The sequence below is a fragment of the Theobroma umbraticum genome, unplaced genomic scaffold, assembly GCF_002168275.2.
Source record: "Theobroma umbraticum cultivar Fairchild unplaced genomic scaffold, ASM216827v3 scaffold_4.1, whole genome shotgun sequence".
In the NCBI taxonomy this organism is placed as follows: domain Eukaryota; kingdom Viridiplantae; phylum Streptophyta; class Magnoliopsida; order Malvales; family Malvaceae; genus Theobroma; species Theobroma umbraticum.
Genome location: NW_018397258.1, coordinates 8,848,995 through 8,866,053, shown reverse-complemented (window position 1 = coordinate 8,866,053; position 17,059 = coordinate 8,848,995). Strand labels below are relative to the sequence as shown.

The 17,059-nt window shown below is 33.3% G+C and overlaps 3 protein-coding genes across 5 annotated transcripts; 2 read left to right on the top strand and 1 right to left on the bottom strand.

Annotated features, from left to right (window-relative positions):
* The first annotated feature begins 1,748 nt into the window (after window positions 1–1,748).
* MUR3 (Exostosin family protein) lies at window positions 1,749–4,489 on the top strand. The gene has a single exon (XM_021425083.2). The coding sequence runs from the start codon at window positions 2,379–2,381 to the stop codon at window positions 4,116–4,118; it is 1,740 nt and encodes a 579-aa protein (XP_021280758.1). The 5' UTR covers window positions 1,749–2,378; the 3' UTR covers window positions 4,119–4,489.
* Window positions 4,490–5,143: 654 nt separating this feature from the next.
* SDD1 (Subtilase family protein) lies at window positions 5,144–8,044 on the top strand. Its single transcript, XM_021425672.2, has one exon. It carries the CDS (start codon window positions 5,745–5,747, stop codon window positions 8,040–8,042), a length of 2,298 nt encoding a protein of 765 aa, XP_021281347.1. The 5' UTR covers window positions 5,144–5,744; the 3' UTR covers window positions 8,043–8,044.
* Window positions 8,045–8,224: 180 nt separating this feature from the next.
* On the bottom strand, window positions 8,225–10,433 carry PSB28 (photosystem II reaction center PSB28 protein). 3 transcript variants are annotated; one of them, XM_021425675.2, is made up of 3 exons: window positions 10,187–10,433; window positions 8,835–9,305; window positions 8,225–8,406 (listed from the first exon to the last, which is right to left on the bottom strand). In XM_021425675.2, exons 1-2 carry the CDS (start codon window positions 10,260–10,262, stop codon window positions 8,836–8,838), a joined length of 546 nt encoding a protein of 181 aa, XP_021281350.1. In that variant the 5' UTR covers window positions 10,263–10,433; the 3' UTR covers window positions 8,225–8,406; window position 8,835. The 3 variants fall into 3 exon arrangements, with proteins under 3 accessions (XP_021281350.1, XP_021281349.1, XP_021281348.1); XM_021425674.2 differs by having other exon boundaries at window positions 8,278–8,539; XM_021425673.2 differs by lacking the exon at window positions 8,225–8,406 and having other exon boundaries at window positions 8,622–9,305.
* Window positions 10,434–17,059: the final 6,626 nt, after the last annotated feature.

The window sequence follows — 17,059 nt, the reverse complement described above, 5'->3', positions numbered from 1 at the left end:
GCAGGTGCAATTTAATAAATAATTAATGATATAGCATTTAATTTTTTTAATTAAAAAAAAGAAAAATTTGAATTGTATTTGTTAAATTATGTATCAATTATTGAGCTAAATGCTCGGTACAAGCATTTAGTTAATTAGTAAGTTTTTGAATTTATTTTTTTTTTAAAAAAAAGTTAAATTGGAAACTTGATAAAAAAAAATAAAGAAGAAGAAAAGGGGTATTGTGGAGAGCTAGGTAAATAGTTGAAATAGACATAGTTAATTTGTTGGCGTGTGGGTTATGAAAGTTGGCCCATTTTCACTCATCACGTGCGGTTGCAGGCTTTGGCTCGCGCACACCTCAAGGCAGCACCAATTGCGCCCCCTCCCACCCTCCACATCCGCGCCGTAGCTTTCTCCTCCTTTATTATACCATATAAGGACTCTAATCTATGCCTTACTTCTTCGTTTCATTGCACTTAATTTGATTAATAATGTACCTAGTTAATGCCCTTTAATTATATACTTTACAATGCTCCTGAAAATATATTTTTTAAAAATTAAATAATACTTATGATGTCCTGCAAAAAAAAAGAGTTATTTTCATGTTTCGAATAATTAAAAGTTACGTTAATCTCTCTATTGTTTTACTCCGATAAAAAAAAAAATACACCGTTAAGTTTCATGGATTAATACATTTGATATTATACAAGGATGTAAATCCAACAATTTTTGGTACAAAGGAAACAAATGTTGATCACCCATTATTTGTTGTTTGTATTGTTGGCAAAATAAGGGATATCAAAGGGTAAAGTGTCTTTTTTTTTTAAAAAAAAAAAATAGTTCCCTTTTTTAAATAGCATCCAAACTTTACAAATATTCGATTAGATTTTTTCATTGTTACTTTAATTCATATACGAATATCTTAGAAACTACTTATTAAGTATTCGTACTTGTTAAGTATTCAATTAAAATAAATTAAAAATTGATTTATATGTATATTATTAATGAAAATTAAACTAATAAATTAAAACTAGTTCATGAAAAATAAATGAAAACTTAAAATCAAACTTAGAATAATTAATGAATTTTAATATTAAGTATTAAATTAATTATAAGAGTTTTATAAATAAAAAAATATTATATAACTAAAATTTAATATTAAAAATTATTATTTAAAATCAAATTCGGAGAATAGATACCTTGAAATAATTATTGGAAGTGGACTTGATCGGGATAATAATTTTTCTATGTAGATCTTAGTTGAACTCAATTACGTGGAGGAACTCTAACGCGTGGGTGTCCATGGTGGTTTTTATTTAAAGAATGATAACAAGTGAGGAGGGGAGTTTACAAAGTGAGGCAAAGAAAAGTTTCAGCCAAGAAGAAGATGATGGTAAGGCTCCCATCTCTTTGCTGCTAGGACCAAATCAAGTGTGGAATTGGCACCATCTTGATCTTAACAGCTGAATTTGAGAAAATGCCATCAAAATTTGCAATTCCTAATTTCCAGATTTGGTTCACCCGAGAAGAGAAGTCTCTGTTTGTGGAATTGGGCTAGGATCAAGCTGCAATTAGCCATGCAAGGCCAAGGCATCCACTCTTTTCTCCACGCGTCACGCGTCCCTGACACCGATTCGTCTTTCCACTGTCCCCACTCAGACCCCTTTCCTCACGTTTTTTCACTTTCCATGCGGACGTAATTTCAGGAATTTTACATCATTCATTCAATTTCAACACGTCCTCTCCTCATCCCACGTGGCCAGATCCCATCGGCTACCGACAACAGACAACTCCTCGGCGCACTCTCTGCTAGTTTGCGCCGCCCTCCCTGCTCGCTCCTTAACACGCGCTCTCCTTCTCTCCTTCCAGTTTCCAGCTCCCTATTTCAGTCAAAATATTTTCCGAGAAAGTTCCCACCCAGAAAGAAAAACAAAAAAATAGAAAAAGAAAGAAAATCCCCAGCAAGTCCTTGCCTCCAAATCCGAATTATCTCTTCTATATTTCTACTTCGTTTCGTTGATTAAGTTCATCCAAAAGATCCGTAACCAGATCAAAGACCATCTCTCATTTTTGACTCCTTCTGATTCTTGCAGATAAATTCCCTCTCTTTTCTCAACTCTAAATATTCAGTTTTCCCTTTTTTTTTTTACTATTCGGTTCAATTTCATGCCATTTTATTGTATTTATTAAGTTCTGCAGTTCCTGTCTTTGGGGTTTTATTTGTGATCTGCTTTTCAATCTTTGGACTTACTGTAGCTTTCATTTTAAGCGTAAGAGTCGAGATTTAGGGTTTTGGGGTTTTTAATTTTCCTTGTTCATTTGATAGCTTGAAATCAAGTGAGAAAGGTGGGTTTTTTATGTGTGGGATCTGTTGATTAGCGTTCGATTGAACTCTGATGAGACGCCGCCCAGTGGCGTTGGTTACTTCAGAAGCAATGGAGAAGGGTTCCCCTAAGAATCAACAAACCCGGCTCTGTTTATTAGCTTCTTTATCAGCTTTTTTCTGGATTTTGCTTTTGTATTTCCATTTTGTAGTTCTGGGAGGTAACACTGCAGTTGAGGAATCAGTTATATTAGAACCAGTCAAATTAGAATCTCCTTTTGTTAATGTTGAGTCCATCCCTGCTCGGGTGACCGATGTCCGTATTGAGAAGGAGAAACCACATTTGGAACCCGTTAGGAATACAGCTGCTGAAAGGGTGGTGAATTACCCGTTTATGAGAGCTTTGAGGACGGTGGAAAACAAGAGTGATCCATGCGGGGGAAGGTATATTTATGTGCATAATCTTCCTCCGAGGTTTAATGAGAACATGCTTAAGGAGTGTAAGAGTTTGAGTCTTTGGACTAATATGTGTAAGTTTACCAGCAATGAAGGGCTTGGTCCCCCACTTGAGAATGTGGAAGGGGTGTTTGAGAATACCGGGTGGTATGCCACAAATCAGTTTGCAGTGGATGTGATATTCAATAATCGGATGAAGCAGTATGAGTGCTTGACGAATGATTCTTCAATTGCAGCTGCAATTTTTGTGCCCTTTTATGCGGGGTTTGATATTGCAAGGTATCTTTGGGGATACAATATCTCGAGGAGGGATGCTGCTTCCGTTGATTTGGTCGATTGGCTGATGAAGAGGCCTGAGTGGGGCATAATGGGAGGAAAGGATCATTTTCTGGTGGCGGGGAGGATTACATGGGATTTCAGGAGATTAACTGATGAGGAATCTGATTGGGGAAATAAGCTTCTGTTTTTACCTGCTGCAAGGAATATGTCGATGCTTGTGGTTGAGTCAAGTCCCTGGAATGCAAATGATTTTGGCATTCCATATCCGACCTACTTCCATCCTGCAAAGGATGAGGAAGTGTTTGTCTGGCAAAATCGGATGAGAAATTTGGAGAGAAAGTGGCTGTTCTCTTTTGCTGGTGCACCACGTTCCGGAAACCCCAAGTCAATAAGAGGGCAGATCATCGATCAATGTAAGAATTCAAAAGTGTGCAAGTTGTTAGAATGTGATTTTGGGGAGAGCAAGTGTCATTCCCCAAGCAGTATAATGCAGATGTTCCAGAGCTCCCTGTTCTGCCTACAACCCCAAGGAGATTCATACACACGGCGATCTGCTTTTGATTCAATGTTGGCAGGTTGTATTCCTGTCTTCTTCCATCCTGGCTCAGCATACACACAGTATACTTGGCATCTTTCTAAAAACTATACTACATATTCAGTGTTTATCCCAGAGGATGATATTCGTAAAAGGAATGTTAGCATAGAGGAGAGGCTGAGTCAAATTTCGCCCGAGCAAGTGAGGATCATGAGAGAGACGGTTATAAATCTAATTCCAAGGCTGATATATGCAGATCCTCGCTCTAAATTGGAGATTCTTCGAGATGCTTTTGATGTTGCTGTACAGGCAGTCATTGACAAAGTTACAAGGTTGAGGAGGAACATTATCAAAGGTCGTACAGAATATGATAACTTTGTGGAGGAAAATAGTTGGAAATATGACTTGTTAGATGAAGGACAGCGTGAGGTTGGAGCTCATGAATGGGATCCTTTCTTCTCAAAACCAAAGGATGAGCAGAGAGATCAATCTGCAGAAGCTGCGAAAAATTCTTGGAAGAATGAGCAGAGAGATCAATCGTAATGGGAACTCATGAAGCACTATATAAATTTAACTGAAGCTCAATGCACCCTCAGAGTCTCAAAACTAAAGTTACCGTTTTGAGTTGGGTAGATTGCAGGTGTAACCTTGTGAAGGCCTTATCGTGCATCAACTACAGACACTGCCACCAAGCATAATAAGCCTGAATCCTTGTTTCAAACTAAAACATAGATAAATGTTCTCTGCACCAAACACAGCCCTCTATATAGAATTTTCTCCTTTTGAGTTACTATTTGCTTAGTGATTCTTTATAATGTATTGTTGTAGCTGAGATTTTGTCAGTTTGTCTGTCTATGTTCCTGTCTTATCAATGCATCCAAGAAATAATAACTAATAACCGGTGTTTTTTGCTTCGTCGTGGGATTTGGGAATAAACTTTTCCGTACTCTCAACCATTTTATTGAATTCCTTTTGCTGCAAAGTTATAAAACTGGGCATTGGCTATATGAGTCAATTTTAACAAGATGATTATATTTGTTAACCTTTAATCTGTTGAAGTACATCAAGTTGATCAGGATAAACTTTCCATGTTTTCATGGAGATTGTTCATCGTATACTGTCGCTATTTTTGAGCTTGGCATTCTACTGTGTGGGACATCTTGTTTTGAGTAACTGAATTACATTAACCCGGAAGAACACAGATGGAAAATGCATCTGGTTTAGATGAAGAAATAATTGGAGCCAGCAAATCCACACATGGGCCTTACGCCCCACATCTTCCCCAAGTTATAGACTTGCTCGAGGTCTTTTGTCTTTTTTCTTTTCTTCATTAAATAGGAGTTTGCTTGCTTGCAGCCTTGAAGGTTCACTTGGGCTTCCCACCGAAAGAATTATAAAGAACAAAGCCTAAAAATAAATATTGGAAAATATGTGGGTTTAAGCTGTGATTTAACTGTCAATGTCCAAGCTGACAGCACAGCACACTGCTGAACCTCCCCGTTGCTTCAACTGATGAATTCACACCCAAGTTTCTTCTCCGGGGTCAATAACCGGGGCTTATGTATTTAGCTGGTATTCAGTTTGAAGGTATCATATCTTATTAGGACATTAGAATTTTAAATAAAGGAATTAACCACCCAAATAAAACAAAGCAATAAAGACAAAGGAATATAAATCCTGGGCAAAAGACAGGGTGCAATTGAAGGCGTCTGCTAGCATTTAAGGCCTTTAGCTACGTTTTACTTGAACTTTCTCACTCTGTTTCTTTATATTTTCCCCTTTCAAGAAGGCTCACATACTGATGGAATGATGTTGAAGCAACAAGCATGTTGAAATGGTTCATAGTTTTAGAATCTAACGGCTGTATACGTAAACTAAATGAAGAGCTCTTATATTTCGTTTTAGAATTAAAACGAAGCATAACATCTCGTGAGGCCGAGAGCTGGTGCTTCAGCTCCCTCCAAAAACCCAGCAGAGCCCTCTCTTCCTGGCACAACAAAGGATCCCCGTGATGAAGAGCTCTTGTACTTCACGAGTTTCATATTCTCACCCAGAGCTCAAACATGTCTCCCAAACCAGGTTTGAACTCTCTTCTGCTCCTTCAAATACCCCCCGCCTCCTCTGCAAGTTCCTTCATCGAATTCCAAGTAGCATCGTCTCAACTTCTCCATGGAAGCTAAAATGCAGCTTTTGTGGTCAACCCTTTTTCTCTACTGGGTTTCTATCCGTGCAAACACTCTTCAGACTTACATAGTTCAGTTGCATCCGCAAGGTGTAACCGGCTCACTGTTTCCTACTAAGCTTCAGTGGCATCTCTCATTTCTTGAACAAACTCTTTCCTCCGAGGAAGACCCTTCTTCTCGTCTTCTCTACTCTTATGGTTCTGCCATGGATGGTTTTGCAGCTCAGCTAAGTGAAACTGAGCTAGAGTTGTTGCGAAGTTTGCCTGATGTTGTTGCAATTAGACCTGACCGGCTGCTCCAGATTCACACTACTTATTCGTACAAGTTCTTGGGGCTTAGTACGACTAGAGATGGTGCTTGGTTTAAGTCTGGGCTTGGTCGTGGAACAATTATTGGAGTGCTTGACACCGGAGTTTGGCCAGAGAGTCCTAGTTTCAATGATCAAGGAATGCCGCCTGTTCCCAAGAAATGGAGAGGGATTTGCCAAGAAGGGCAAAGTTTCAATGCCTTGAATTGTAACCGTAAACTAATCGGTGCTAGGTTCTTTATAAAAGGTCATCATGTGTCCTCCGTGTCGCGTTCAGCAAACATGATTCAGGAGTATATATCACCCAGGGACTCCTCTGGACATGGAACTCATACATCATCCACAGCTGGAGGAGTTTCTGTTCCAATGGCAAGCGTGCTTGGTAATGGTGCTGGTGAGGCCCGTGGAATGGCCCCTGGAGCCCACATTGCTGTCTACAAAGTTTGCTGGTTTAATGGCTGTTATAGCTCTGATATCCTAGCTGCGATGGATGTTGCAATTGCGGATGGAGTTGATGTGCTTTCACTCTCACTAGGTGGCTTCCCATTGCCACTTTTTGATGATAGCATAGCCATTGGCAGTTTTCGAGCAGTAGAACATGGAATATCAGTAGTCTGTGCTGCTGGAAACAATGGCCCAATGCAAAGCTCAGTAGCCAATATAGCTCCCTGGATTGCTACCATTGGTGCTAGCACACTCGACCGAAAGTTTCCAGCCATAGTTCGGATGGGCAATGGAGAATTCATTTATGGAGAATCTGTATACCCAGGGAACAGGTTACGGAGTGCCGACAAGGAACTTGAAGTTGTCTACCTCACCGGTGGGGACAGCGGAAGTGAATTTTGTTTCAGGGGGTCACTCCCAAGGGCCAAAGTAGGGGGCAAAATGGTTGTTTGTGACAGAGGTGTAAATGGAAGGGCAGAAAAAGGTATAGCGGTCAAAGAAGCCGGTGGTGCTGCCATGATATTAGCAAATACAGAGATAAACCTCGAGGAAGACTCGGTCGATGCCCATGTCTTGCCAGCAACCGAGATTGGTTATGCAGAGGCAATACGTCTAAAGGCTTACATAAACACTACCAGTCGTCCTAGAGCTCGAATCATTTTTGGTGGAACTGTCATTGGAAGGTCAAGAGCACCAACCGTAGCACAGTTTTCAGCCAGAGGGCCCAATTTATATGATTCTTCAATCCTCAAACCAGATGTGATTGCTCCAGGCGTTAACATCATTGCTGCCTGGCCTCAGAATTTAGGTCCCACTGGTCTTCCAGAAGATGCTAGAAGAGTTAATTTCACAGTCATGTCCGGGACTTCCATGGCATGTCCTCATGTCAGTGGAATTGCAGCTCTGATTCACTCAGCACACCCAACATGGACCCCAGCAGCTATCAAGTCTGCATTAATGACATCTGCCGATGCAAATGACCATAGGGGAGAACCAATAACGGATGGAAACAAACCGGCTGATGTTTTTGCTATTGGAGCTGGACATGTGAACCCTGATAGGGCCATCGATCCAGGATTGATATATGATATCAGACCAAATGAATATGTCATTCATCTTTGCACACTTGGATACACAAGATCAGAAATTTTTACAATCACACACAAGAACGTGAGTTGCAGTGAGATTTTACGTATGAACAGGGGTTTCAGCCTCAATTACCCATCCATTACTGTAGCTTTCAAGCAGGGAATGAAGAAGAAGATGATCACAAGGCGACTTACAAATGTGGGAAGTCCTAATTCCATCTACTCAGTGGAAGTGAAGGCTCCTGTGGGAGTCAAGGTGAGAGTCAAACCTCAAAGGTTAATATTCAAGCATATCAATCAAAGTTTGAGTTACAGAATATGGGTAAAATCAAGGAAGAAAACAGAAACAAAGAAGATAAGCTTTGCAGAAGGGCAGTTGACATGGGTGAATGCTCACAATAACTTCTATAGGGTTCGAAGTCCCATTTCAGTCACTTGGAAGTAGCAGCAGCTCAGCAGCTAGTTTTACTAGTTCTTATTTTAATTTCTTATTGGGATAGCTTGAAAGAATTGATGTTTTATCAATACTTGAGTTGAGAGTATTCCATGTTTATGTGCGTAGAAAATTGGAAAAAAAATATTGGCAAAAGCCTCTTCATCATCAAAATGAAGAGTGAAGTGATAACAATAACTTCCATTTTATAACAAACAATTGGACTTTCGAGCTCTTACTAAACATGTTCCATATCATTTTAGTTTCCTGTGAACAGTCATCTATCAAGAACTATTAAGTAACAACATTGTTACTTAGAACATCCACGCAGTGCATTTCTGGCTGTTATTTCCACGTTCATGTAGAACAACTAAATCTGTCAATCAATGTGAAGGAGGAAGAGAAATTGTTAAGAATGCCTGATTGAGCTCCTTGGTGATCTGCAGTTCATCTAACAACAGCACATTATGTAACTGACCCGCAAAACATCTCTTCTGAGATATCCAGCTCTGATAACATAATCCTAGTTAGTTATCAAATGAAGAATTACCAGCAGTCATCTTGACAAGCATGCAAATGAAGTGTACAAAATGAGCATAGAACAGACCACAAAACTTTTTTGGCTAAAAGGAAGTGATAAAGTTATTTTCATGAAACCTGCTGGGATCTAACCCATTAAGGCATCTGCATAAAACCTACATGGGATTTAACCCAGGCTTCAAGTTGCACTTGACAAAACTTACACAACACCAACGAGGAGACTCAGGGAAGTGAAGAGTACGACAAGAGAAGAATATACATTGCCTCATTTTTTGATGAACTGCAAACCATTTTCATTAGAATACCGCTCCATGAATCTCATGAACCTGTCCCACTCTCGGGGAGAACGCATTATATACTTTGCTTCAATTCCTGCAGGCTTCCCATTAACAAACTTGGCATTCACATCAACAGACTGAAGAACCCCTTCCTCATCAATCATGTAAAAACCAGTGATGTCACCAACTTCACCCGATGAGTCAAAAACAGACGGTTGCTCAAATCTGAATACAGCAACGCCATTAGTACCATCTCTTGACTTGGTTAACCTCACATCCGGTATTGTCTGCTCATCAGTTCCTTGAATGAACTGAATTGTTGGTTTGACCATCATTGTTATTGGTCCACATTTCCGAGAGTTCCATCTTGTTGGAGACAGCCGTGAATGGGCCAACTGTAAAGATTGCCCATTGAAGAGCGAATTCGCACTCCGGTGAACAATCCAAGATGGTATTACTGCATAATATTAAAAGGCATTACACGAGTTACGTTTAATACATCAAACTGCATGGAAATAGAGCTTCTACCACTTCTTACCAGCAAGCTACTAAGCATGTTTAAGAATCTCGCATTCTATACCCTTCAAGGAAATAGACAATTAAAATCGTATATTGTTAAATCTAAATATTCATCCCTTGCCAACTACTTTCTTTTTCTCAACATGAGCAAGCACAGAGTCAATTTGGAATTGGCCTACTTCTTGTCATTTTCACAATGAATCGTCCATCTCTCCAGGCTTCTGTTCTATTGGCTTGAAAAAGTACGTTGCCAGTTGTAAACGTTAAACCCTCATTTTAGGATCTAGCATTCCTCAAATATTTCATTTCAGGTATAATAGAACCTTTTGAAATTAAAAAATATATATATTTATAGAAGGAAAATTGAAAATAAAAGTTGACAAAATATATACAATAAATAGGATTACCCATTACTACATAAAGATAATTTTTAACAGATATGGATTTGAATCTCTTAATCCTATTAATCCTAATTTACTAAATTTTATCATCAAATTTTCTTAAAATAAATAAAAGCAAAAATGTTGCATTTTATTGTGACAAAATAATAAGTTGAGGCCTAAGATGAAAAATTAGAGAAACTTGGATTTTAAGACCAGCATTTAACCAAACTTATCCATAAACATATATAACAGATAAATCAGTAAATCAAATTGACTGGCAAACATAATAGTTGAACTCAAAGAATGTATGAAATTTGTAATTGAAAGATAAAAGTTTAAAGGAAACAACGCTCATGCAACCACAAATCAAATTAAAGCATTCCCATATGCCAAGTTATCATTCATTGCATTTGGGAAACAGGTGGATAGTAGGTACCTGAAAGAGAACGGGGTTGGTTGAGCAAGGTGTGAGAGACAGCAGAGGCAAACGCCAGGGAATGAAGAGTTGCCATTGTGGGGAGAAGGGAGAGAGGGAAAGAGGGTATGGAAGACAGTTAAAAGAGATTCTAGTTGGTGAGTCGGTGTGGTGAATGGACAGAGATGGTGTGTAGCAAGGACAGCCATTCACTTGAGAGTTTGGATTAGTGGAAGAGACATCAGGCACAGCGTGTCCATGCAAAGCATTGCCTGGCGCTGGCACCGGCGGGCAACACAAATATATCACAATGCTGAGCCTTTCAGCCCAACTATTGAAAAAATCAGTGGGTCAGGGCTTTGAGCTTCTTTTAATAATCAACAAAAGGCCCATGTGCATATGCAAGCACTGCCTCCGATTGGTATGCCTCACACTGCGGGCCTCGACACTCAAGAAGCCTCCAATGTGTTTGTACCCCTTTGCCTAGGGTTATGCAAATGATTAGTTTGGTATGCGTAGATTCCACGTTGAGATTTTCTTTTTTTTTTTAATAATTGAGATTTTTTTAATTTTATTTTTTAATTGAATAATAAAGAAGGAAGAATGAAGAATTTTATTTTGTTTTTTGAACTCAAAGCTCACTTATCTTCATCAAGTAAATGTATAAACATAGCATCCGCCCTCAATATAATTGTTTCCTTTAATTAAAGCATTGCTAATAGAAAATATGGAGTTAATATTATGTACTTTGATCTTGTACTTTAATTATCTAAGTTAAGAAAACCCCCAAATTGCCCCCTCGTAATACAAGTATTATTTACTTCAATTAGTTTGATTAGGAAAATTCTAAATCAAAAATCAAACCGATTTAACCGTTTTAATTGAACTTAATTAATCAAAATAATCGAATACCGAAATAACCGAACTCACTTCGATTCAATTCCCTTTAAATTTGTGCGTCCCTATTTTCACTTTTTACATTGCAAAATAGTAATACTATTATTATTATTATTATTATTGCATTTAAAGACATTTTAATCCATCATTTCGTTCCCACTTAATTTTAAGTTCAAAATATCACTTGTTTAGCCATTTTGCATTTATGAATATAATTTATTGAACTTGAAAATTCATTAACTCTTTATAATTGTTAATGGATATGTATATCCAAGAAACATATACGGTTAAAGTCTCATAAAGAGAGAAAAATACTAAGTTTTAAAGTCTTAAAAAGAACAAATAAAGAGAGAAAAACATTGGAATTGAGAAATTGAAGTAAAGATACCAAAAGATTGAAGACATAATACTTAAAAAAGTTTTTAAATTATTTAAGAAAATTTAAATAAATTTTTATTTTTTTATTATATTCAATTAAGTTTATATATTTTTATTTTGAATTAAATAAGTCTTTATAACTAAAGATTGACTAATTATCATTAATTAAAATGCTACTTGTCATTTTATACTTACCTAATATTAACATAACATTAATGTGGAAGGCGAAAGATGTCACATAATCATGGTATCATATCATATCAATATAACACATTATCATCCATTTATAACATGTGAATGTATTATATCAACACCACTTGATATAAAATAAAAGTGATGTTTTGACTAATAACAGTTAATCAAACTACCAACACATTATACATTAAACCATATAAAATAGAGTTAATGCTTGAGATAGAGATAATATTTTCCAACTTTGTCAAGCTAGCTCTGAACCACATTTTCCACAATCACCAAGTTGTTGCTAATATTCCATTAATTATTGCTAATTAGCCTTAATTTGTTTCATGTTTTGATTGTGCATTGGGTCACTTCATTTTTCCTTTTTTCTTTTCCCTTGTCAATTTGACCACGCAACTCATCAAACTAGGTTGCTATGCTAACCTCAAAAATAAATGCATAACATGGTTTTCATTCTCCTTTTAAGTTAATCAATTTTTAACAATAATTATTAATTCACGCCAAGTTTTGATGACGGTTTATTATTTATATTTCTAAATTATCATTTTAAGTTGTAAATAAGAATTTCAATTGTATTGAACGACTTTTATTTAAATAATTTTATCTTAAACATTAATAAAATTTAACAATTTGTAAATAAGAATTCTAATTGCATTCAATAACTTCCATTAAAACAATAATATTGAATAATTTATAAATTAATATCATTTTAATAATATATATTTTGAACTTTACATTTAAAAATATATATTATTATTTAGAAATAAATAAAAAATAAGTATTCACTTGCAAACGCAAGCGACAACAAATACTATTATCTTTAAAAGTATATTTGATAAAAATTAATATATATAGTCACACGCATTACACAAGAATACTTATTTTTATATTTATTTTAAAATAGCATTTTTTTATAAAATAAAAATACTTCTAAAGTATAAAATTAATTGTTTATAAATATAATATAATTATAATTGAAAGATAATTATATATAAAAGACAACTCATATTTCAATTATATATAATTGAACTTTTGCAATATTAAACTATATATTATTTAATACTATTAAAATTGGAAAAAAAATCTTTTTAATGAGAAGCATCCAATATATTTAGAATTATTATTCACAACTCAAATAAATTTATTAATATTTGCTATGAAAAATGTTTTTAATGAAATTCTTTTAATGCAATTAGAATTTTTATGTATTACAAATTTGACAAATCTTATTAATGTTAATAATAAAAAATATATAAAATAACAATTTATAAATCTCAAAACAAATATGACCGTTTTGGTTAATTAACAAGTTTTTTCAACATATAGATATTTTTTATATATTATAGATTAATTACTACTTATATATTTTTTAAATTTCAGTGATTAACCAAGCGAAAGATACGTGATAATCTCTATATTACCTTTTTTTCCTCTTCTTTTTTCATTAATCAAAACTATCATTTCCTCTTTAAAACTTAAAACCTACCCTCTCCTTTTGTTTCTATTTTCTTTCCTAAACATAGGGTTAGGGGCACTAATTACCCCAAAGAAAATACAAAACTAGGGCCTAACGTAATGGGAGCATATGAAACACAAGTAAAAGGACATCATATCACTAGAAGAAGAAAATAAGATATTAAAGCATGCTACTTTGAAATTTTCTAAAAGAAACAAGTTCGTTTAAAACAATAAACACGAGAAATATTAAATAAAATGTTCACTCGTTCTACAATCAACTGTTATATGTGATCACTTCAATTGTCATTTACATAAATAGAAATATCAATTGATATTGATTGATTATTAATTTTATCTTAAAATTAAAGATTTATGTGATGTCAATCAAGGGATAATAGTTTTTTTTATCATAAAATGAAATAATATAGAAGGTTTCATCTTTAGTATTTAGACCTACCTAAAAACAAGAATACTTGAAGGCATTATTCGCCGAATAAGGCTGTGTTTGTCGCAACAAATCTAGGGACAAAAAAATACAAGCCTAATTCTGTCATCTTCTGATATTACATGGACTGAAACTTTGAATAATATTTGAAAATATTTTTGAATTATTTAAAAAAATTTAAAATTTTTTTATTATTTTATTACATTTAATTAATTTTTTATATTTGATCAAATAAATTATTATAACTAAAAATTGATTAATTTTCATTAATGAAAATATCGCTTGTTATTTTATATCCACATAATAGTGATGTAAATGGTGAAATATACTATGTCATGTTATCATTTATTATAACAAGTCAGAATAATATGTTAATGTCACATGTAATAGAATGAAAATTGACATTTTGAACATTTTGACTAATAACAGTAAATCAATCATTAGTTATACAAATTTATTTGGGTGAAAAAAAATTTAAGGATTTGATTAAATGTTATAAAAGAATAATGACTTATTTAAAAATTTTTAAATAATTTAGGAGGTTTTTTTAGGTATTATGATTTTTTTTCTTTCTTGTTTTACATTATTTTCCAGGTAGTAATATAAAACAAGAATTTGATTAAAATAAAATATTATTTTATTTTAATATCACTATTTTTCATAAGCTATTGATTAAAATCGAGATTAAGAATTAACCGTTTTCTTGGTTAATTAAAGTAGGGCACATTTTCTATCTTGGTAATTGTGAAGAGTTGTTATCAATTTATTTATTTAAATATGATTAGTCACTTAATTGAGTTTTTATTTTTAATAAAAAATTTAAATTTGAGTTAGGCTCATTAGAAAATGTAGATTTTCATTTACAAAGCAGAGAAATTTAGGATTCGAGAACCTAAGATTTTTGAAGAAATTTATTATTGTAATTTTCTTGAAAAATTTTATCATCAATAAGATTCTCATTTATTTTCACTCTTTAAATGCTTGTGATGCAAAAAATCATAATGCAATTTTTAAATTATGGAATATATAAGTAATTTGTTCTTTTGTTTTTATTTAATCATATGCTAAAATTTTATTTTTCATTTCTATTTTCCATTTCATTTTTTTAATTTTTACTTTCTTTGTTTTGTTTTTATCTTTATATACATTTATGGTAATTTTTTATGATTACTGAATTTAATTCTCAAGTTGGAATATATGTTTTAATATGTATTATTTTTTGGAAGACTCTCAAAAATATTTGGTGGAACTCACCAAATTATTCAGTACCTTAAGAGATTTTTTGAAAAAAGATCCTAGCAAAATCCCTAAAACATTTCTATTTTTGAGGAACTTTAGAATAAATATATTTAGTATTATTAGTTGTTCATGCATGTTAGAACCAGTAATCCTAATTAATTAACATTAAACATACAGATATACATATTTGCGAATATATTTTACAAATGATGAAAAGAACACATTTTTAATTGGCCTTCAACGTTGTTATAAGGCTTGGTTTTTTGAAATGGACCTCCACTAGGGCATTTGGATTGGTCCCAAGAAATGTGGATCGCATTAGGCTAGTGACGGCTTCTCCTTTACCCTTTCTTTTTAATATTATCATATTATGAAATATAATTTAAAAGAATAAATTAAAATAACTTAAAAGAATAATTTTTAAAAAAATAACTATAAAAAAAATTTAGACGGAGAAAGAAATCTTATTGAAGTGTGTCTTTATAAATGAAGTGAGAGACGTATTTATAGACCAATAACCCTTTATTTAAATGAAATTTACAACATGAAAATAGTACTAATAGATTAGATGGATAGATTAAATTCTAATGTTAATCCAATTTAATTTACATCCAAATCTAGATATAAATAACATAAATAGATATTCATAAAAATATTCATAACACTCCCCCTTGAATATCCATTGTATTAAAAATACATATGGTTAAAACTTTACAATGACAAAACCTCATGGGAATAAAATTCAAATGAAGGAAAAATAGTACATAATTCTTTTCAAGAATATGCTTTTGAAATACTGCTTCATCAAAAACCCTTATCAAGAAAGACTCAGTGGGAAAAACCTTAATTAAGGAGAAAAGAACATTGCATACTTTACTCTTTTAATGATTGCATTATTTAAGATCTTTAAAACGGCACATTCTAATCTTTGTACCAACATTTTAAATATTGCAATAAGAATGGCTTTAGCAAATAAATCTGCCAGATTGTCACTTGAACAAATTTGTTGAATACTAATATCACATTTTTCTTGGAGATCAGGAGTGAAGAAGAATTTTGGCGAAATATGTTTTGTTCTATCGTCTTTAATATATAATTCCTTTAACTGTGCTATGCAAGTAATATTATCATTATATAACGTTGTTAGAATTTCCTTCTTGGTTGATAAGCCACACATTTATCAAATTTGTTAAGTTATAAATTTTAACCAGACACGTTCACAACTTGCTTTATGATTTGTTAAAATTTTTACATTGTTAGAAGAAGTAGCAAATATAGTGTGTTTTATAGAATACCATGAAATAGTCTTACCTCCATATGTGAATAAGTAACATGTTTAGAATCGAGATTTGTATGGATTAGATAAATATTCTACATCTGCATAACCAATTAAATATGATTTTAATACATTTGAATAATATAAGCCCATATCTATTGTTCCTTGGAGATATCGAAAGATATATTGAATTCCATTCTGATGTCTTTAAGTTGAAGAAAAATTATATCTTGCTAATAAATTCACAGTAAATGATATATCAGGTCATATATTGCTAGCAAGATACATTGTGCTCTAATTACACTAAGATATGATATTTCAGGACTAAGAAGTTCTTCATTGTCCTCACGAGGTCAGAAACGGTCTTTTTCATATCTAGTGATTTTACAATCATTAGTGAACTCAATGGACGTACTTTATCCATATAAGATCGTTTTAGCACTTTTCCTATATAATTAGATTGATGGATAAAAATTTTATTTGTCAAGTGTTCAATCTGAAGACCCAAATAAAACTTTATTTTTCTAAAATCTTTCATCTCAAATTCTTTTTTTAAGTAATCCATGGCTTTTGATAACTCTTCAAGAGTTTCAATATTGTTTAGGTTATAGACATAAACAACAATTATCACAAATTCATGTCTGAATTTTTTTATAAAAACACATGGATATATGGAATCATTTTTATAGCTTTCTTTCATTAAACATTTACTAAGGTGATTATACTACATGCGTCCGGATTGTTTTAATTCATATAAAGATTTATTTAATTTGATCGAATAAATTTTTTAGGAATTTAAATTTTGTACTTTAGGCAACTTAAATCTTTTAGGGATATATTATTATTATTATTATTATTATTATTATTATTATTATTATTATTATCAAGTGAGCCATATAAATGGGCTATAATTATATCCATAAGACACATTTAAAGTTTTAAATGTATTGCCAGATTAATTAAATATCGAAATATAATTATATCCACCACAGGAGAATAT